Source organism: Poecilia formosa, unplaced genomic scaffold, assembly GCF_000485575.1.
Source record: "Poecilia formosa unplaced genomic scaffold, Poecilia_formosa-5.1.2 Scaffold1, whole genome shotgun sequence".
Classification (NCBI taxonomy): domain Eukaryota; kingdom Metazoa; phylum Chordata; class Actinopteri; order Cyprinodontiformes; family Poeciliidae; genus Poecilia; species Poecilia formosa.
This window is the reverse complement of record NW_006799940.1, coordinates 1,967,408-1,990,358: the sequence shown is the minus strand read 5'-3', so window position 1 is coordinate 1,990,358 and position 22,951 is coordinate 1,967,408. Positions and strand designations below refer to the sequence as shown.

The 22,951-nt window shown below is 38.5% G+C and overlaps 1 protein-coding gene across 3 annotated transcripts in view; it reads right to left on the bottom strand.

Moving 5' to 3' along the window:
• sipa1l1 (signal-induced proliferation-associated 1 like 1) overlaps positions 1 to 22,951 on the bottom strand; it is a 71,336-nt gene that overhangs the window by 22,222 nt on the left and 26,163 nt on the right. For all 3 annotated transcript variants that reach the window (XM_007542621.2, XM_007542517.2, XM_016668127.1), the window contains 8 exons: positions 10,478 to 10,626; positions 8,747 to 10,295; positions 7,931 to 8,153; positions 6,849 to 6,979; positions 5,449 to 5,637; positions 3,181 to 3,355; positions 1,796 to 1,899; positions 1,401 to 1,558 (listed from right to left, as the gene is read on the bottom strand). In XM_007542621.2, coding sequence (XP_007542683.1) covers positions 1,401 to 1,558; positions 1,796 to 1,899; positions 3,181 to 3,355; positions 5,449 to 5,637; positions 6,849 to 6,979; positions 7,931 to 8,153; positions 8,747 to 10,165 — 2,399 coding nt within the window. In that variant the 5' untranslated portion in view covers positions 10,166 to 10,295; positions 10,478 to 10,626. The remainder of the gene's footprint in view (positions 1 to 1,400; positions 1,559 to 1,795; positions 1,900 to 3,180; positions 3,356 to 5,448; positions 5,638 to 6,848; positions 6,980 to 7,930; positions 8,154 to 8,746; positions 10,296 to 10,477; positions 10,627 to 22,951) is intronic.

Sequence of the window (22,951 nt, the reverse complement as noted above, 5' to 3'; positions counted from 1 at the left end):
CTCTTCTTGCATCAAGTCAACTTTTAAATTTAGATTGGAGACTTCAAATAAAAAAAAAAATAAAATAAAAACACCAGAAAACTTAAGATTCTCAAACCCTTCATTGAGAATGTTAAAATTAAAAAGCAGGCTCCTCCACTAACCAATTATTTCTTTTTTAAATGTCCACACATATTCATATCAAAAATTCAATGTGCACAAGTGAAGCACTCTATACACTAAAGTATGGCTTTCTAGATGAGTTGACGCTTAATTTTGTTTTCCATGCATTTATATCCATGCTCTATTTAGTGCATCATTTCTTAGTCATGTACTTTTTCCATGGAGTCATATTTGACCTGTGAAACATGAGGTTCTCATGTATGCATCGTGTCAAGTTCTCTTTCACATTTATGAATCACAAACCGAAGACATAAAAAGCATTTGTTCAATATTCACTGTGCACCAGGGCTCGTTGCTTACGTGTGTTTATTTGTGTTGTTGCTCTGTAATGAAGTAGCCACATGGGGGAAGATTAAGGCCTCACACAAGTTGCTCAGACAGCAATTAAAAACAGCAATGATTGGAGTCAAACGGAGTGTGACAACAAAAAAGAACAGCAAACAACAAGATAAGAAGTAGGCAAAACCCTGAGTAAAATTCATTTCAAAGCTGAACTCAAACAGGAACCTAAAAGCAAGGTAGGCTCATGGGTGTGGGTGGTGTGCAATCTGTTCAGATTATATATTTCTGACAAAGTATTAATAATTCTTGAGCTACAGAGACATCTCTCAACATTTACAGCCATTTTCATGATGGATTTCATGAAGTAGAAAACTCTGCAGGCATCATCAGAGCATCATTCATTCAGCTGTGAGGGAGGGTGGTTTATGTTGTGCTTACCACAGATTTGACAACATTTTTTGAGATTAGAATTTTAATTGATAAAATGAATCTTTTTTTGTTTGTTTCATCAACTCTTAGGTTGATTAAACCCCAACTCTTTTAGGGATCCATTCCTCCATCATATTATATACACATTTTTTTATTGCAGGGTTTTACAAGTCCTGGAAGAATCTCATAATTTGCGATGTCTGCAGTTGTTTCAGATGTGAAACTTGTTTCACTTGTAGACTATTTTTCAAACAGTGGAAGTGCTGATTTCAAATTATTTTAAAATATCTAAATCATTTACGAGACTTATACGCTGCCACAATCTTCCTTTTTAAGGCCTCAGACATCTCTTTCAATCTGACCATAAGGTCCTTAGTGACTCAGGAGCACAACAAACTAAATGTAATTTATGCACAAGTATATACGTTATTATTGATGTATAGAATTTAAAAACAATTAATGAATAAAAATAAACATTGCTGCATCTATATAAACAGTACAGTGTGCACTTTGTGTCTGAATCTCACCTGTAGGAGGAGTTTTCAGAGCAGGGGTTATGAGCCCGCACAATCACAAAGACATGCTGGAAGTGAGAGCGAATGTTTTTCGGAGTGAAGGGAAGCGCTCCAGGTTCCTGGAACACAATTGTGACGATGTCGTTCCCTATGTGCCGCTTCCGCAGCAACTGCAAGTTCGATGACAAAGAGAGAAAATAAACAATAAGCTGTTAAGAGACCAAAAAGATCAAACTGAACAATCAGAGACATCTTTTAGACAATAAACACCTAGAAAGCTGTGACTTAATACACTAGTTTTACAACGCAGGATTTTGCTGAAACCTCCTACAAATGTCCACCTTTATAGCTTTAATATACACAAAGGCTGTTATCTAAAACTTTCTATTAATTTTCATTTTTCACACCTGTTGCTTGTTGTTGGGTGTGTAGGGCAGCATGGTTGACACGTGGAACATGATCTCATAATCCTTGTAAGTTGTATACAAGGAGTGGGTGCCTGTAGAATCAGCTGAGGACGACACAAGAGTGGGTTAATTTCACATTTGCAAAACTGATGAAAACCCAATGGCGCAGCATTTGGCTTTCACACCAAGCAAATACTTCTCATGAATAACAAACTCCACATTCTACTGGTTTTCCTTCAGTTTCACAGCAACACATTTACAGGCTGTGTAAAAGCCCATGTTGGTTAAATCAGTTAATTACTGCAAACACTCAATGATGTTTACTTTACAATGCTTTATCAGTTTCAGCCCAGTATTTCCAGGACTTCCAGAAGAGTTTAGCGCATTTAGGTTTCCCTAAATAAGAGTTTCCAGATAAATTTCAAAGTGTTAAGTTGTTTGGCTTTTGTTAATATTCACTTAACTGAAGTTCAAAGTTCTGTGTTGAAGTTTTGCTAATGGAAAACAAAAATCTCTCTATTAACAATTATTGTATTATTTAGCGAAGATGTTTATTTTCATGCTTTTATTTTCAAGTGAGTGAAGACTGTTTACGTAGCAGTTCCAGTTTATCTCCTCACTTTCTCTCTCTTTTTTCCTAACAACTTTATTTCAATCAAGAAACACAAGAACTAAATGAAACACAGACAGTAGAGGACGAGAACTAAACTTGCTTAGTTTGTTTACATAAATAATGTCAAAATTAACTGGTTGTAAAGTGTTGGAGTCTTAAATTGAAGTTTGCACTTTAGCATTAGCTTCCACTAAATAGTATCTTGGCACAGTTTTTTAGAGTTAGTTGAAATAATGTTTATAACTTTAGGGTTAGCACAGACAGTTTTAATCTTTAAGTTACAATCGTTTTATCTGTGGAAATCCTCCACGATTCCCAGATCAACATATTTCTACTGAGACTGTATTGCATTGCTTAGTGTCCTGCAATTTGCCAAACATCTATATAATGTCCTGGCTTCAGTGTTTTTGTTCATACAAGAATAATTTTGAATGCATCTAGTGGAATATCCTTGAACAGCTCATAAAATAAGAAATAAATCAGAGATAAATCTTTTTCAGCAGCTCTAACATTTTATTAGCAAAGCAAGCCGAGGAGAAACGCAAGAGAGAATGTTGCTATTCACAACCAATGTACAGAAATAACAACAAAGACGCAGAATAAAAGAAAAACATTAGTTTTCTACATTTTCTAAAGGTTGCATAACTTCCACGATGGACAAACAAAACATGCGTAAGATATGATTGAGTTCCTGAATCCACAATCCATTATTTGCTTGGTGGACAGCCAAACCTAAAAGTTACTTTTTTGTTATATCCACACATGTGCTTACTTTTTGTGTCCAGCTGAGCTCGATACTTGTTGAAACCTTTGAGCCTAACCCGCTCGCCCAACAGATGGAGGAACTCTTCCAACGCAGGACCGGCTGCTTCGTTATTGTACATTTCCTCTTCGCTGCTCTGGCCTGCCATGCAGTACATCACCCCCACCTTCCGCTGGAAACTCAGCTGTACAGAGAATCCAAATGAAGAAGCAGAGACCGCAACATCACCTTGCAGAAGTCAAGTCAAAGTCCCCTTGTTGACATTTTAGTCAGAACTTCTGTTGGCATTTAAGAAACAACCTTGAGTTGTACTGTTGTGGTGGTGGTGCTATTTTCTCCCAAGAAATTATGCTGACATTTTCAAAGATTCAACTTCTGATGATTGCACCAGGGAGGGTGAGCATCGTGAGCATCAACGAGCTTGTTTTGTGTTTTTCCTTTTTTCTTTTATTTTTTTTTTTAAGGTTCAGAAATGCGACGCGAGTTTGCCAATGTCAAGCACAGTTTCACAGAGTAAATTACACAAACCAGGTCATAAAAATGATACAGCTAAACGGAGGGAATAATAAATAAGAGCCATCTCCTGTATGAAGGGGGAAAATATCTCTGACACCAGATATGATTCATGAACTCAAAACAAGATTTGTTTGCGCGACACACACTACGATGTGTGTGTGTGGATGGCTCACAAAGTTCTGTTGGTGAATACACAGCACCCTTCACACTTATTTTACAGCAGTAGCATAAACCTCACACTTACAAATACAACCTTTTTCAGATTCATTTAATCAGTAAGTGCAAAAGAAATCCGCATTAAGCATCATCCTTACTGCACCTTAAAAGTAATAGTCAATGCAATGTTTTAATTGAGACTTTTTATTTTGATCTGTAGATTATAAACATTTAATTAGTTGTCAATTACTTGAGTATAAATATGCAAGATGGAGGCCCATTTCTCTTGACTAGAAGCCGCTAGACTGTATGTTGACCCATATTTGTCTTGTCATGAGATAAAAAAGATTTAAAAACATTTCCAAAGTTCACGGTTTGAAAACTGCAGCAAAGTTGCAGCTTGGGGTCATCGAGTCTCCAAAACAACCAATACATGTCATCTTAATGTCAACTAGTTTGGGAGGAAAGTCATTCTTTGCTCTACCAGCAGAAACAAAAGTGTGCTCAATGTTACCGAGGCTGAAACTATCCAACTTTGACCAAATTAAAATTATTATTATGCAGAACTAGGAAGAGTATCCAAACATTTTGACTCAAGTTAGAGCAGCACTACTTCAAATCTTTACTCATATAAAAGAAATTATGGAAGAGCAAAAGAGTATTTGGTAAAAAGTCTACTCTAGTACTGAGTAACGAATCAAAATATCAAGCATTTGATATTTAAAAATTACATCAGGCCAAAATATAAAGATATGTGGAATTTTTACATTTCAAAGACCAAAGTAAAAATAACTAATATAGATAATATAACTACAAAATAACAAAATCAGGCGCAAAAAAAAAAAAAAAAAAAAAAAAAACTTACCTCCTCAAATCAATTTCTTTCAATTTAAAACTTATGAAACTAACAAAAACTGCATTTGTGTCTGGTGAATTTTGGTTAAAACAAGCTTGTTCTTCATTCATTGAAGTGGGTAGAGTATCCAGATATTTTGATCAAGTGAGAGTAGCAATACTTAATAAAATTACTCAAGAAAAAGTACCAAGTACAGCATAGTAGCAATAATCCTAGAAGTTAATTTTTCCCAAAAAGTAAATGTAACTAGTTATTACTCAACTCTGGTTTTGAGCCCAGATTCTAGTTTGGCATCAAGTCATAGTGGAAGAAGCTTGTCCTTCAATAGAAATGATCAAAAATTAGTTTAACAGTTTCTTAAAAACCTCCAAGCAGGTGGGTGGCCCTATGAAACTGTGTTGTCATTATTTACACTTGAACCATTGTTATGTACTAGGATGAACTACTGTGTCATGTTGACAATGAGTGTGATTTTAAGTCCTGTGCATGTTTTGGTGGGGGCGTGGATATAGGTTTGGACTACTTCTATTAATCTCCATCACTGTAAATTGGAAAGTATGTTCCCAAGTAAATTTTTTTGTCTAAATAATGTTTTTAAAACACCGTCATTAGGACAGGAAGTCTAAAGAATCATTCCATTTTAGTAAGCTGATGGTGGCAATCAAAGGTACACAATCAAGAGACGTAATCAAGAAAATGAATGCAGCCCGGCTTATCCGAGAATAAATTTGCTCATTGTGTCTTCTTACCCCCTGCTCATCCAGCTTCATCAGCTGATCAGTGACCTTAGGCGTGTTGAGTGCCAGACGCAGGCAGTGCACATTGAGCTCAGGAACAAGATATTCCAGTACTTCTTTGAGAGGAAGACCACGAGCAAGACCGTGCTTGGCTGTCGACGGCACAGCATCTTCAAGGATGGATCCGCGCAGGGTGGTAAGCTAGAGACGATGGGAAACAAAAAACAATAATGAACACAGTTCGGTAGTGGGTTTTACTTCAATGGGTTTATAATTCCAGGTAAATGTACTCTGGTGATTTAGAAAAACAGAGATGGATTAGCTAAAGGAAGAAGGGAAAGAATGTGCAGGTTTTAACAGTGAAGTCTCTTAGGTTTCGGGGTGAGACAGACTAAAGAAGGACTTCCATAAATAAATCAGGAAGACTGTAGAAAAGTCCAAGGCCTGAGTATCCATCATGAGCAAATACACAGAGCTGGCAGTCTCTAGCTGTCTCCAGGCACTTAACAGTGTCTGTGTTTTATGTTTGGTAGTGGCTGTGGTGGTGTAAACACACTCAGTTTTATATAAAGTGAAGAGAGAAATGCTCTTAGCTCAAGAGCAACGGACAGTAGAAAGGACAGTGGCCCCCGATGCACAAAACCAGAGCAACCCACTCACTCCCCCATATATTCACATGTACTTTTAATCATGGAAAGTTTTCCAATCTTAAAAAATAGCAATTATAATTGACAGAGGGATGCAGAGTTGAAAGATGGAAAAATATCACACTTTGTTATGCGTCATACTAATGGGACTCCCAAGCCAATTACTCAAGTTGTACTAATGTAAGAACTATGCTTTACTTTTGATGCTTGAAGTATTTTGGTTTAAATTTAAACTTTTTGGGTGCGAAATGGCACAGCTCAGTCCTTCAGTGATGAAGTTTGACAAAGATTGTGGGTGGGCGTTTAGCTCAGGGGATGAGCGCATGGATCTTTAGCACTAGTGTGCACAAACTAGAGAGATTTAGAAGAGACTCTCACTGCAAATGGCTGATTGGGAACACAAAGACTCAACTGGAGGAAAACATTAGAAAAAAGTCAGATCAAACATGCACGGATTTGAGGTGGTGGCTCAGCAGAGGCAGAGGAATCTTGAGCTGACAACCGTGAGCTGCAGCTTTTACATCGAACCCCTGCTGGGTGAAGATCCTGTGTGTTAACTCCCACACAAACTGAACTCATAATAGCTTCTCTGTAGCATCACTCAGAACAGAGTGTACCAAGTATTGACACATTTAAAAGCATGAACATTCATAGCTATTAATACGGTAAATCTAGATGAATGGAAAGCTCAGATGGAAACACACTTCAGCATAATGAGCAATACATCCAGCACACAGGAGGAGTTTTTATTTGGTGTCGTCTTACCTCGCTCGTTCTGAAGATGACCCTGTAATTATACTGCTGGCCATGCTCCTTGTGCTCCTCCAGCTTCTCCCTCCTCAGACTCACCGCCACCGGGCCCAAGTTCTCATCCACCCCCAGGTAGTTCCAGTGCTCTAAGGTTTAGATTGAGAATAATGCTATTTGTGATAGGTGTGGTAATGAATGGATCACAAGAAAAAAAAAAGGCTGAAATCTAAAGAAATTAAGAGAACAATAAAGATTATAACAGAATTAAAACAGCAGCAAGGCTACAGTTGCGTGTTAAATATGCTACTTTCGAAACATTGGCCTGTAAAGGGATATTTCCCAAAGAAAATGCAATGAAAAAAGATTTTCAAAAAGTCATACTGTGCCAGGAAGAAGTTTATATACAGTCATCATGGACATGAATGTTTTCAACTTTGCATATTCTTAATTTTAAGAACCAACAAAGTTATGGATTAATGCTTCATCCATTCTAATACCTTTTGGCCTTTCGTTGATCTGTTGGAAAAACCTAATTTTGTCAAAGTTTATTCAAGTTTTGTAAAATTAAGAGCAGACACTTCCTTCTTGGTAGGAAATCAAGCAAGGGTTGTGCTTCACTACTGCAGCACCCCAAGATCAACATTATACTTGAATTTATTTAAGCATTGACAAACAAATAGCAGAGATCACAATAAAAGCTGTTTAACAAGGTGATCAATTTTATGCACAAGTTACTGAACTTTTGATAATAAAGTTTCCTGATCCTTTTGTCAGATTAGCTGCCAAATTATATCGTAACAACTAAACAGATGTGAATCAATCACATTTCTTCCTTGTCACCATTTATTTAAAATCACCCCATTTATTTAAAATCACCCAGCCCTTACTTAAACCTGATCACAACTGTTTGGACTATTCTGAAAAGCCAGTTAAGTGCCATTTTAAATTATTTCCACCACTTTTGATCAGAAAAACAGTTAAATATTGTACAAGAATAAGCCATGACACTGTTTATGACTGCAAGAAGTAAATAAGCTTTAAAATGCATCATTAAAAGACAAATTAATAAGACATTTAATCCAATGAGAGGCTCTTACCTCTAAGATAGAAGTACTTTCTGTAGTAATAGGCACCGAGGTCAACATGTTCCACAATGTATCTCTTGGACCTGTCAGCATGTTGACTTGGCCCGTCTTTAGCAGCCTCCAACACGGCGACTCCAGCATTGGTGAAATGGGTTGTGAGAGTGGCATCCAGTGGTCCTTCCTCTGTACTGCCAGAGGAACTGCTGGAGCTCCCGCCGCTACCAATGCTGCCCTGCTGGAAGACCGATTACAAAGACAAGTGAAGCAAGCGATCCTAAAGCTGCAGGACGTCAGTTTTATAAAATATATGTGCTTTACATATTTGTTAAATCTGTCACGACACAGATAATCTGTGAAAAGGTCAGGCTCCTCTCCCTTCTCCCAGTGCTACTATTACTGTCAGAAGATATGCAGAGTTCCCAGTCAAAAACATCCAGTCAGAGGCAGGAGGAAGGTCTTAGAGCTGCCGGTCAAGCTTGTGTACGCGCTGCTCAATGTGCGAATGGTGAAGAAGCAACTTACGGTCCCAGGAAATATCAATGTCATTCATATTTTATTCGCTATGCTAACCAGCCTGAGTATTCATGGCAGCCTCTGCTATCAGGAAGAAGCTGTAGCATAGCAGCTGTAGCTGTACCAAGGGATTGATAGACAGCACTAAAACCCTCCTCCTGGCTCTGACTGGGTGGGTGCCAGTCAGCACTGGGCAGAGGAGCTCAATTTATTTTTACAAACCGTCTCATACCATTCTGTTATGACATAGTGACCCAATCAACAAATACAAATGTGAATCTTATTAATACATATATTTTCTTGAACTCAACATACCTGTTTAGCAGGAGAAATGTTCCTCTCCCCCTCTCCACCAATCTCATTCCTGAAACAAGGGCAACTGAGAACCAACTCATTGCTCTTATCATCCCCAGGGTCCAATGCGGGGTTGGTACCGTGTCCTCCACTCCCCTCCTTGCTCAGCTCCTCCTGTGAGCCACAAGGGGAGCCATAGGTTCCACTCTGATTGGAGGAAAGAGAGGAAGTGGCAGAGGCTGAAGCGGCAGCAGCGGCTGAGGCACCAGTTGTGGTGTTCTTGCGTTTGGAGCCACATTGGCGGTTTTGGATCGCCTCATTGAGGTCAAACAGTAGAGACTGGATGTCAAAATGGGCAAAGCCTTTTTGGCACACCCATGGCTTAGGAGGTGGGCCACTTTCATCCCCTTTCCCGCCATCTTCAGCATCTGAGCCGGCTCTCGATGTGTCGCCCTCCACCTTTACACTGCGTAGCTTCCGGAAGATGGACTCTCCACCCGTCTCCGACTTCGACCGTCTCTTCAAGTGTTTCTCGCGCTCTTTCAGTCGGCTGGCGGGACTGCCGCGAGCTGGACCATCGGGCAGATCCAGGGCAGCCTGCTTTATGGGGGCCACAGTAAGGAGTTCTGACAGTCTTTCTGGAGCTGGGCTTCTCTGATCAGGGGCCTCGGAGGACTGGTATCCCTTCAGCATGTCAAAGAAACTCTCTCCCGACACGCCGTGTTTGTCTATTGAAGAAGTGCTGCCGTATTCACGGTGCATGGGCGTCCATCCAGAGAAGGACCAGCCTTCATTGCCATCTCCATCCAGCTCACTAATGGTTATATCACTGTTGCTGCGCTGGCGGATCCGTCTCATCCCTTTCCGAGGCGAACCCAGGTAACCATCAGGCGACAGGAAGCGATTGTCCTTTCCTTTGCTATGCATCTTGTTCTTTAGTGTATTCTGGATGTTGCGCAGCATAGATGAGTCTTGTGGGCTTATCAGGTGCCCTAACTTCGCTGACAGATTGCTGTGGGCTGTGACAGCTGACACATTCCCTCCTCCTCTTTCTCCACTACCACTCCCACTCAATCCTCCACCTCCACCTCCGCCACCTCCTCCTCCACCCAGGATCCTTTCTCTGTCTCCACTTCCTGATCCTGAGGAGCTGGTGGTGTTCGTAGAGCTAGGCGAGTCAGTTTCCACTGTGATATGCCAAACACCGCCTCCACCACCATCTTTCCTTGGGGGCCAGTCGGCCACACGAGCTCTAACCCCCATCTTGGGGACACCAGGGTTGGTGCCAGTGGTTGATGCGGAGGAGATGTGTGCACTCTCGCTTCGAGGTGGCGGTGCTCCTCCATTGGGCAGTCGGAGGCGGCGGGTGTAGAACTCATCGGTCGCCGGCACAGAGCCCCCGACCGACCGCTCCGTCTGAGAGCGCTTCAGACTAGTCATGACGAAGAATGGGGAAGGATGTGGGGAGAGGAGGTGGGAGGGAAAGGTCAAGATGGGTGTTAATGGGAGTTAGATTTGGGTCAACATAATGCCCACTGAGTGAAGAGCAGAGGGAGATTCACATCTGGTTCTGAAGAAAGAGAAAAACAGACAGATAAAAAAAAAAATCAGTGTAATTTGAAATTTTTATAAAAACAGGATATTAAACACTCTGAACTGCTGGAGGTAACACGTTTGTTCACAAGGCTCAAATTTCAAAAGGTGAAAGATTTGGGGGTTTTTTTTTACTCCAAGATGATCAGGTTATTTTACCTTAAAAAACCTCCAGTATGAAGAAACTAATGTGTGGACAGTATTTTACAGCTGCAGTCTTTAAAAAGCCATCTGCTCTGGATTCATGTGAGAGGAGAAGTCAGGTCGCCTCAACGGAAACACTGGAACGCAACAGTGGTGCAGACAGCCTATGCACAAAGAAAACAGAGAAAACTTAAGTTAATATCACTATCACATGCTACAAAATTACATTATGTAACTCAACAAACTCAAACATCTTTAAATATAAAAAAACCAGCATAATGGAATTAGGCTAGTTACCAAAAAAAGTGGTTTAATAGCAAGAGTTCAGTATTTTGAGAAGATTAATGGGAAAAAATGCTAAACAAGTTTAAAAGATGCATGTAGGTTTTATTAATTTCACCAAGTTTCAACATTCTTTCCCCCCTTTACACAATGTCAAAATCGAACCGTAAACCAATTAGAACATTTGGAAAACCTTAGGAGCGGAATGAAATATGGAAAATGTTCATGGACACGGCAAAACAGAGTGCAGCTCATTCAGCCAGTCAAAACATTGTGACATGTTTTTCCTCCCGCAGACATTGATGCAGCATCAGGGTGCCAGACTGTCCGCTTTTCCGACTGGTTTGTCCGTAATGTTACAACACCTCTCTATTCCAGAACAATCTTTTGAGTCACCATGGAGATAAGCGGTCTTGCAGAGACCATGTTTTTCACTGTTGCGCGTGTGAGTGTGAAAGAGAAAAGGCGATGAGAGATACTTAGTAGAAAACTCATCAAGTTCACATTTGATGGCATTTATTTGTGGTATCACCAATGTGTTACTATTACTCTAGAAAAAATGCCCCATGCTTTCAGTTGGGTACAAAATGTACCATTAATCTTCACAATGTTTCCCAAATACAAATATAAAGTATTTCACACATGATCAGGTTTCTGGTGTTCTTAACGTAACTAAACCATTAAATCAGCTTACTTTAGATTCTCTAGGATATTTTCCCATGACAACTTGCCTGCAACCTGCTAAGGGTGTTTCTCCCTCCCGCATCTCCATCTCGTCCGGTAACTGCTGGGTTATGCTCCAGACCAATCCACCCCCCCATCAACTCTGAACAGAATTGAGGGGATGGATGGAATGCTGTTTGGTAGGACTGGTAAGACTACAGTTACATCAACATAAAATGAGGAGATAACCGTCTAAAGCAGGGGTGTCAAACTCCAGTCCTCGAGGGCCGGTGTCCTGCAGTTTTTAGATGTACCACAGGTACAAAACACTGGAATGAAATGGCTTAATTACCTCCTCCTTGTGTAGATCAGTTCACCAGAGTCCTGCTAATGACCTAATTATTCTATTCAGGTGTGGTGCAGCAGAGGCACATCTAAAAGTTGCAGGACACCGGCCCTTGAGGACTGGAGTTTGACACCTGTGGTCTAAAGTTATCTGACAAACTGTGAAGTTAAATAAACCAACAGCAGGTCTGGTCAAGCATTCTGAGAATTCAAGTTGATGTTAGAGAACCAAAGATTCAGTGTGTTGTGCCCTGACCAATGGTTGGACAACTTTGAAGAAAAAAATTAAACCTTTTAATCTTTTAGTTAAACTCTTTGACAGGGTTTCCTCCAGAAAACTTGCTAACCCCGGTGGGAGGGGTGCTAGGGCGGTCATCTAATGGCCCACTATGATTTTTAGATGAAATAAAATGTTTAAAGTTGACAGAAAATTTGAAAATATCACTAGGTAATTATGCATTATTAGAAGACATTAACAATACCTAAACGCCAACTATGAAGTGTTAAAAAAAAGGCAAACATTAATAAACCTAAATAAAGAAGCAATGCTTAGCCTGGTGGGGGCGCAAGGAAAGCCTGGTGGTCCGCCAGGCTTATAATACAGTAGGGGAAACCCTGCTCTGGTGTAGAAGCTTGTGAAAGTATCAAAGTTGCCCAATCTGCATCAGTGAGATTTAAAAACCAACTCTGGGGAAGGATGAAGAAATTGCGTATTTAAAAGTGAACTTTATTTTCAACGGCATGTCCATACATGTTTCAGGTTTATTCAGATAACCATAGAACAAGACTTTCCACAAACGGCAGTAAATGAGTGCAACTAAGCTACTTAAGGTGGTAAAGGTATGATTATATAGTCAAGGGCAAGAGTGTCCAAAGTCTGTCCACCAACCTCTGCGAATACCAGGAGGAATTAAAATGGACCAATTCCCATGGTGCAAATGAAATGGTTTTAATTCCTATGGCAATGTAACATGCTATTTAGGAAAAGTCTGAACTGAAATATATAATTTGTGGTGCATCTGAACAGATGTAATGTCCAGTCAGTGCATTGGTGCCCAAGTCCAGTCCTCAAGAGCTGTTAACTTTTAGTAGCTATCAAGGCCTGGAGTTGGGCACCCATGGTCTAGAACCATGAAAGGGAGAGACTGAACTAGAAATGACAATCACAAACATTTAGAAATATTATATCAAAATCTAGATTACTTTAGCACTGTGCTGAAGACCTTGGGTACCAAGCCTGGATTCAACTTTAGACAACTTTTTTTTTTTACACTAAGGGTGAGCAATCCAATCAATAAAGAACCGTCACATCGCTCTGCAGCTTTGAAACCCACTGCTCATTATTTTACAGTATCTCCTTTACTCTTTTGTAACCTGTAAGCCAGTCCAGCTTTAAACAGTGAAGTGTAACGATGACAAATTCAAATGCAAAACATTTGCGTGTGCACAGAAGGTGGTATGCTGGAATTAGTCATCTCTATTTGTAGAGCCACTTATAGCCAGACATTTTTCTTATCCTAAAAAGAAGGTCTCATGCCTTTTTCTAGATAATTACGCTTTTCTGCTCTGGTAAGTTTTTTACTGTATGTAAAAATAAACGGCTATCTTTGGTGTTAAGAAAATTATTTCCATTGAAGCTTGAAGGGCGTTATGAAAAGGACAACTGCATGAATAGATGACCTTGGTCCAAGCTGTGGAAAAATATATTTGCAACAAATGTGGTAGAGTTGCACTTTCAATAAGAATAACATGAAAAAATGCATGCTGCTCTAAGCTTAGTAAAGCAATAAACAATAATATAGCTCTTAAACAACTGCTATTGTGCAACTGAGTGCAAGATAATTTGTTTTGTGATGTGAAGATAAAAGAAAGTTTCTGTCATTAAAGACAAAACTGGGATGCAGAGGCTCCATCAAGTATACAGTAACCAGTCCTAGTTTCTCTTTCAGTCTCAAAATTCTTACTACAAGTGGCTAGCTTAACCACAGTAATCCAAAAACTCATGCAAAGAGCCTACATGAGGCTAATACCACTCAGTTTGATACTGATTACTACTCTTACCAAGTGAGGTCAATTTTTTCCCTCCTAAAATCATGGTCTGAGATAACATTGTTAGAGCTGAATTAACAATGGAACACCTCATGCTCAGTGTTGCATCCTGCTGTTTATTTTGATCCATCCATTTCACTGGAGCACATCCTGGACATGTCACCTGCCCATCACAGAGCAATGGACAACGCACACTCATTTTAAATATCTGCCTAAGGGCAATTTAGAGGTTCCAATTTAGCTATCAGACAATGTTTCAGGGGAGGAAACCAGAGCACCCAGAGAGAACATGCAACTCCACAAAGATAGGAAACAATGACAACAACTGTCCCACCACGGATTCTTGCTTTTTTGATATCACTTGTCACAAAATTGAAGTAGGTCAATTTGCTGCATAGAGGTGTGCTTAAAGTCAATATATTGCACTGAATCCATAGCTGCAATTTTCAACACAAAAAAGTGTTACACGACCAAAAAAAAAAAAAAGCCCAATAGGTTTATCATGGCACAAGTCTAATATGGATTGGAAGGGGCGGGGGGAGTGATTTTCCCACTTTTCCCACACAACACCCAATAAAAGCACAGAATTAGAAGTCAAGAAGCAGCTCAGTGCTAAAATCTAATAAGAGCCAATGATATGTCTGAACTAAAACTCAAATAGTGTCCTCCAAATAACACCTGCAGAGCATTCTCTCTGTTTTACCCCCACTGATGATTGGCTAGGACTTCTAATGAGAGCTGGAGAGAAAGAGGAAACAAGGCAAAAATAAGAGTTAAAGAACAAAGTGGGTGGGGAGTAGAGTACACTATATGTAAGGCAAGGAGACTTGGGAATTGAAACAAACGAGCCAGGCATTGCTTCCCTTCCTGGAGCCACTGAGGGCCAATTACACTGACAGACACTCTGTAACCTTTAGCAATGCCTAAATAAGGTCGATGTATGAGGTAAATATGCAGCATCGATGCTCAATGCAGCTAACTGCTATTGTGAATGTCTGTTACTGTAAAATGTCAACACAATAACGTCCATGCTTCTCTCAGATAATGGGGCATAAGAGAGTAAGAAAAACAGGCTGCAGCACATTAAAAGTGTTGCAGTGACACCCAAGAGAGCATTTGGAGATGACAAAAACAGATCCACTATGATACATTAAATAAAAAGGTAAAGAGGGGAAACAAACCATAAAACCATTACCATATGACATGATGTTGGAGCCTCTATACACATTTTGTTGCCATTTTAAATGGAAAAACACGATTAAATATGCCCAATATCCGCGTAACTACAAGGCTGACCAAACAATAAATAGTTCAAACATAGCACTGTGGTATATTAGATACAGGAAGAGTAGAAGGAACTGGCAAGGTATATGACCACCCAAGTAAATTTCATACAAATTCAGCTTGACCACCTGCTGGACAAATTTCAAGCAACGACGACTACTGCTAACCATCATTAGTTTTATATGCAATATTTTTAATGTATAAATATCTGTTTACCAAAGGGTCACATGAAGCCACAACTTCCTGGTACACAAAACCTTTGTGCTTTCACAGAGACATTGGGACAGTTATTGTAACTAAATTAATGTCTCATAAATAATGTCTGAAAGAAACAAAGCAAAAGAAATCAACAAAAATAGTTTTAAAACAAAGATGATTAGATTTTCTATATTTCCACACAGTGGTGGGCACCACTAACAAACGTTAGCTGCACTAACCATACAACACCGATAATAATCAATAGTTCTTCTAATACTAAAATGCTACACCACCATAATATTTCGTGAAAAGTAATGCTAAAGCGATAAAATTTAAACCCTATTTGTGAATAACAGCGTCCACTTATAGTAACGTTAGCAAAAAATGCTAAAGACCTAAACAAAAACTTAGCTCTACTTTTAACAGTGGTGACAGTGTCACCAGTAATGAAGCCTAAAAGCTTTAATGTATTAAATCATTTCTTCAATTTTCCAACCCTGTTAACCCCTCTGACAAGATTCAGTTTTACATAACCCAATTATATTAAACAATACCATCTGGTGCCTCAAGTATTCATGGAAACCTTTACCCCTGAACCAGTAATCAGAGTTGTCTCTTTACTGTCAACATTGTGATTCAAATTAAAGTCACATATTAGCAAATTATTCTTTTTAATCATGCTTGCTGTAAGGTTTGCTGTCTAGAAGCACAGGTGTGCCAGTGCCCACCACTGTGTGGCTATAAATCTGCTCCAGTGCACAGTGAGTCATGCACACCTGAAAATTACAGACTGACTGACGGAGGTTGCAGTCGAGAGCTGAAAAGGACCAGTCACAAACGCTTTTGAAAAGAAAAGGCATAAAATGGAGCACAAGATGATCAGAATGCATACACAGACATACATACACGCATATACAAATATACACAGACTTGAGAAACTCAGGGCTGAAGGTATTATCTATTACCTCAAGGTATTCTCTTTAGATTTCCAGACCGCAGACACCAAAACAAAGTCTCTGGCTTAATCAGTCTGTATTGTGCTCAAAATGGATGGTTCTCCATAACCTGTACTTAATAAAGATCTCCACCTTCCAATCACAGAACAAAGCATAAAATGACAGGACTAGAGGCCTCTGAATCAAAAGAAAAGATAAGCTTAAAACTAAAACTGAAAATTGATGCTGTTTGTTTTTGTTGCTAAACCTCTGACTATTATACACCTGTTTCTCCACTCAGACATTACCACACGGACCGGTGAGTCAAGTCAAGTCGCATCATGTTTGTATCAATGCTGACAAAACATGTTACGTTATGTCTCAATGGCTTTCACAATTTCATAACAAAAAATATTTCCTGACCTTGCCAAGCAACCGACTCATTGAGGAAACAGGAAGAACTACTGTCAAAATGGGTCTGATTTTGACTGTAGAGCCAAGAGTTTTTACAAAAAGGTGTTAAAACCACTGTGCACTTAGAAAAATAAAACAAGGACAATCCAGGATATGGCTCAGGCAGTTAGTGAATATCTCTCTCTCTGTCTCACACAGCAATAACACAAGGGACACAGTTAATGAGAAATGTTGCATCTTATCACTGCTTCTCACCAAGTCATCCTTCCCAGACTCTGCAACATTAGTGGATCTCAGGTTTCAGTTGGTTTAAAGTATGAGTCAGTGTGGAAGAGGAAGCATCAAATATTTGAGTCACTTTCAAACTTAGTTTAGTAATATAAAAGTACATACCAGCCCTTTCAACAAAATATGAACACACGCGATATTAGACATTGTGTTTATTCTTTGTTGGTTACACAAAATCTATGGGAAATAGAAGAGGTGGGGAGTTGAACCTTGCTTCCCCATGCAACAAATAAAAAGCATTTCATTAAGTAATAATCTTTAAGTGTTAAACAGTACTCAGAAGAGAGACAGCAGAAATCACCTGAAACTTTTGCTGCCCAACAGAATGGAAATGGTTACAAACCCCCCACATTCATTTAAGGAAATTATCAAAATGGATATTTTAAAGCAACTGCTAATTTGTGTAAATTAAATCTATGAGTGGGAAAAAAATCCTATATTAAAAACAAACCAGTACCACATCATCCCTCTTAATTTCTGCTGTATAAATGCGATGGTGTGCAAAAATCCACTAGATATTTGCCCAAACTTTCCGCTATTAACTGTAAATGTGACAAATTATGATTTTCTCATTATCTCTAAAGGTCACTGTTGGATCACAGCAACATTTTTCTCAATATTAAAATATACTTTTGCAATAAAAATACGCTTTTTAGCCAATCGAGACACCATCATTGAGAACATGACCATTTAAGTAAAAATATGGAACAGTTGTAAAGTTTTCCTCTGATTTTAACTTTAAATAAATTACGACACAAAAACACTGCCTTAGTATATATACGTGTTTTCAAAAATACAGATCCAAATACACATTACAGTTACATATTGTATTATGAGCAAAATGTTGAAGGGAAAAGTAATATATTCTTTTTGTGCTTAAATGTAAAAGCTCTGTTCTTGTGTTTCTAAATTTAAACTCATTTAAAAGACAGACAACTTTTCATCTGAGAGCGTAAAGAAGCAAAGACACAATGGGGGAGAACAAGTAGAGAGAAGAAAAAAAACAACAAAGAATAAAATTTTAATAAAATTAATAAAAGAAAAACTCAAACCTAATTCTCTTTGAAAACTGGCAGGCAGCAGGCTGTCCGATTTGTGGCTTCAGCTTTTCAGAGAAATTACAATTATGTGCAAAGAAAAACATGATTTGTGTTTTTCTTTTCTTCCCCCTGCAGACTTTGACAGTGAGGTGGCGTCCACGTTATGCCTCAGTGAGATGTGAGGGGGGGGGTTGAGCGCTGACTGTTTCCTTCAAATGTGAAATTGTGGATATTGTTTTCCATGTTACTTTTCTGCTAATACAAACAATCTATGGAAGCAGTGGCAGGAGGAATAAAGCAAAGATTTAAGTGAGGCGATGTGTTTGTGCGCCTGTGTATCCAAGCAGCGTCTTTGAAAGGTAGTAAATTTAAACTCACAAAACTGCTTCACATAAGTTCTAAAACATTTATTATCATTGCATCAGGCTTTCTCTTTGCATATTTTAAAGAGCAGCTTGTAGTGGTTAGGGGCAGGATGTGCTTTGCACTAGAGCCATGAGTCCATATGTCCACTTTGCATCACACCTCCATTTCAGCAGCAGCATTTAAATGTCTCATTAGCCAACAGATGTTTTTGAAGCTCTGACTCACAAATATGCAACATCTCATTTCCATTTGTGAGTCATTTTTCAAAACCCAGTTTACAATTGAATTGCTTTTATTGTTGCTTGTGGTGTATCAAGACCTGTTCCTTTTATTTTATAAATGTTGACATATACATGTTAGTTTTAGAGGTATTAAAAAAGTTTTTTTTAAATGGTGCTCCTTTATATGAAGGTGTCTGGATTTCTTGTCTGAATAAAAAAGTTTTTTCGTTTTTTTGTTGTTTTTTTTACCATAACTCTAGGATGCACTGATGTACACAATCAGTTTATTTACACCTAAACAAGTTGCTAAAAGAAAAGAAAAATTGTGTGACAAATGAAGTGAATATCAATTTTTGTACCAACTTCAGAAGGCCAAGGCTGAACGGATCACACCAAAACTGCATAATGTCTCTAATGACAATATCACTACCCAATATGCATACCGTGAAGAACTGATTGGAGTATTAGCTGAATATTTTAGACTGAAATATCACCAAAGTGAAGCAGTGTAAACTGAGGTTTGTCGTGTAGAAAGATAAAATTAAAACCACAGTTTTATCCATCACCAACACTTTATCTGTGTTAAATTTGCTGGGATAGACAGGCAGCTACACATCTTCTTTTAATCTGCAGTTTAGTTTATGATATAAACAAAGAAAACTGAGAATAAGAAAATAACTGTGAATTTTAAAGTGTAACTGGGAGTTTTAGAACTACAGGACACACAAAAAAAAATACTCTGAGCCCAACTGAACACAACTAAGTTGGTCTGTTTTATGTGGGTCTCTCAGTTCATGTTACTGTTAACTGATATCTGTACAAACTTAAAACGCTAAACATTTGTGCTCCAAGCATCAGATTGTTCAGAGGAATCTAGGCTACATGAGTAATAATGAATCAGATCTATACAGCCAATTGCCTCTATGACAAGCTGATCAATTATTTATGTAAGCAGAGGAATTTTGGGAAGGGAGAGGAAAGCATGGTTGGACGATAGGTACATTGATTTTCCCCTGCAGGCTTGTATTTTGTGTGCCAAAACCAGTGATGTAACTTTGTCACCTCGTAATTATAGCTGCCTTCTCATTTCTGTGTTGTGAAAGTGACGATGTCCCTAATAACTTACAAAAACAACAAAAATAGCCAAATATTTGTGCTGAGTTCAGTGAATGATCACAGCATGAAGTATTTTATGATGATATGTTGATTAGACCTTTCTCTTATTCTCTAGTTAACAGTGAGTTATTTTTGCATTTGCTTCAGATGTTAAATCATTTATCTGTTTATAAAGGTATTTTTTCAGTCATATAGTCTTTTCAATATGATTTCTGGTTGCATTAGGGGTTTTTATACTCTTATTTTCCACAAAGGTAATTTACAGTATGGCTCAGCTGCATAGCAATTAGTAAACTGAGTCACAATCTGCTTTGGTCTCATTGTGGGCAACAGAATGCCTCCTCCAACATAACAATGTGTGAGCCTGTATTTATCAGGCGTTACATGATTTTAGTCACAACCAATGCAAATCCCCAATGAAAAATCTACGATTTCAGTTTTAATTTGTCTAGGTCTGCTGATGTAATCTAAGACATATTCTAAACTAATAACCTTTTTTTTTTATCTGCACACCTCCTCATGCCTTAACCACACACTAAGCAGAATGGTTAAAACAAAGAAACTATTAAAACAAAGGCTAGATGTCTAATAATTACAATTCAGCTATTTTTTCCCCTGCGTATTTATTGAAATCATTAAATAACATGAATAAAGAGTTGCTTCAACCTACCACTAACAATATTCCATCAAAACGTAATTTTTTCCAATTAGTTACATTAGAGACTTCTGAACTGGTTTCAGATCCATTTCATCAACTAAGAAGACTCCTAAACAGACCAACGGAGGTTCTAGTGCCAATTTGTTGCACATTTTGTTTAAAACAATTAGAAAACTTCAACCATTCGTCATTGCTAAAACTACAACTCAAACAGTGCAGAAAAACTGATGTCATCCTTCACAATTTCTCTTTCTGTTCGATGATTGGCCTTGTTGAAATTCTTCCAGGGAAATCCAAGTCAATGGGAGAAAGTCAATACCGAGACGTAAAGCAGGATTTGAATCGTAGGCAATGGCCAGGCTACGAAAAACAGTTTTGATTTGTAAATTTCTTAATTCGAATTGTGAAAAAAGGGAACTCTGAGGTTTCTTAAAAACATTAAAATCTTATCTCGTTTTTGCGCATCATCTCTTCTTTTGAGCTGAATGTAACTTTTCACCTCTTACAACACAGCTTAGAAGAAACTTTGAGTTCAAACTATTTTATAAGTCACCAAGAAAATTACATGGCATTTCAACTTTTTAAAATTTTTATAAGAGTGTATTATTACCCAGGATTCTAATCTAAAATATAGATGATTCATGATGAAACTTTCACGCTATGATAAAGAATAATGGCTTCTAAGAGCAAGAATATTAAGAATATATGAAGTTACTTGGCCTTATGTAAAAACTTTGACCCTCTCTGCCCCTTTTCCTCCCAAGCCATTCATGACAAAAAGTGTCATTAAAATAGTACAGACAAATGGCAGAGTGTTTTACTCAGACGGCAGCACTGAGGCCACCTGATCATCTTCGAAAGCTGCCTCCGCACCACCACTAAGAACCCTCTAATCTGTGCCAATCAGATGACGCTAAACAACCATTTGTTATGAATTGGACAGAAGTGCACGCCCCCTCCCCATTTCAACAAGCGCTGTAGACCTAAGCAAATAGCTGCGATGTAGCCAAAGCAGGCACAGCAGTCACGGTGACAGAAATAGCAGAGTGGTGAATAACAGAGAAAAGGAACTGGTGTAATTAACATGGTGGCTGGAGGCTGATGAGCTGCAGAGAGAGAAAGAATGAAACAGAATGGAGGTTGTTGGTCTTTTTGGGGGGGAGGTTTGTTTTAAAAAGGATGTTAAATGTGCAGAAAAAAGGATGAGGAAGTGATAAAGCACGATAAAGAAGAGAAAATAATTCTGGGGAGAAAAACACTTTAAACAAAAAATGTTAGTTCCATTTGTAAACAGCCAATTTGAAAAATAAATATACAGAATTGTTGTAAATAAAACACACACATCATCTAGAGCAATCTAATATGTGCAAGTAAATATGTTGACATATAAGAACTTTACGCTGCAAAATGTTGCATAACTCCTCAGAAATGAGGCAAGACAGCAGGAGAGACACACACACACTGAAATACAGATAATTGCATGTTTTCCAAGAGAAAAAACTGCCTCAGTTCATCATGTCTGTCATGCTCAGCTCCATTATACTGACAATAATAAGGTAATGCTTTACTCCGTATTTATTTCTAATAGCAAATTTAGGAGGCTTTTTAGTCCAAATCCTTAAAGCAAATGTAACTGGATAAACAGCAGAGAGAAAATCATTGATTATTGCCATTATGAGAGAGCTGCAGATTTCCAAAATGGCGCAGGACTGCGTGGGCAACAGCGAGCTGGAACAGGGCTGCAGTATGAGCAGAGGGAGAAGGATCGAGAGCGAAAGCAGATCAGTCTTCTGTGCAAAGATAAGCAGCAGCAAAATGCACAAGGTGGAACATGAAATAAACATTTCCAGACTTTGTTCTTATGTTAAACGTTTGAGTATTGGCGTCTTGCAGCCTTAATTGAACACAGGATGGGTCCAAGACGTAGAAACTGGAAACTAATTCAACAATTACAAAGCAAGGTATTTAACTAGTAAAATGATTAAAACAAAAATCGATCTTCACTAAGAAGTCAATCTAATCATGTGGGCAAGTTTCATGCCAGCAGTTATAAATCACTCTAGGTAATTTTGACATGTTTAAGAAAAATAAATAAAAGGTTTCTGTGCAACACTATACCGAATGTGAAGTTTTTTCCAAGTATATTCATATTCTAATAAATTAATACGCACAGTGGAAAACTAATTAATTATACTCCACTTGTGTTGGCCCATCACATTAAATCATACATGTTAATACATTAAGCAATACGTTATGCTAATCAAAAAGCTGAAGGAGTCAGAGTAGTACCCTCTGGTGTCTTATTAAAATAATCCCAATCATCATATCACCCGCAAAAGGTGTTAAACTACGTTGGTGTTTCTAAGAAAAAATGAAGAGGACACATTTTAAAAAGTGATGAAGTGTTTTTGTCCTCTAAAACAGCCACCGTGAGGAAGCCATAAATATAATGTGTAGTGTGCCAGCATGTACTTTTGCCAAGGAAGTTGTCTCACATCCCAGCAAGAAACGCATCTAAGCCACTTCCTGCTTCCTCTGAGGAAGTCACAAGTCGGATAGGGCACCGGTGAGCCAGTCAGCCTCAAAGAATCAACTCTGACTGAGTACGTGTGAATTTCCAAGACTACTAA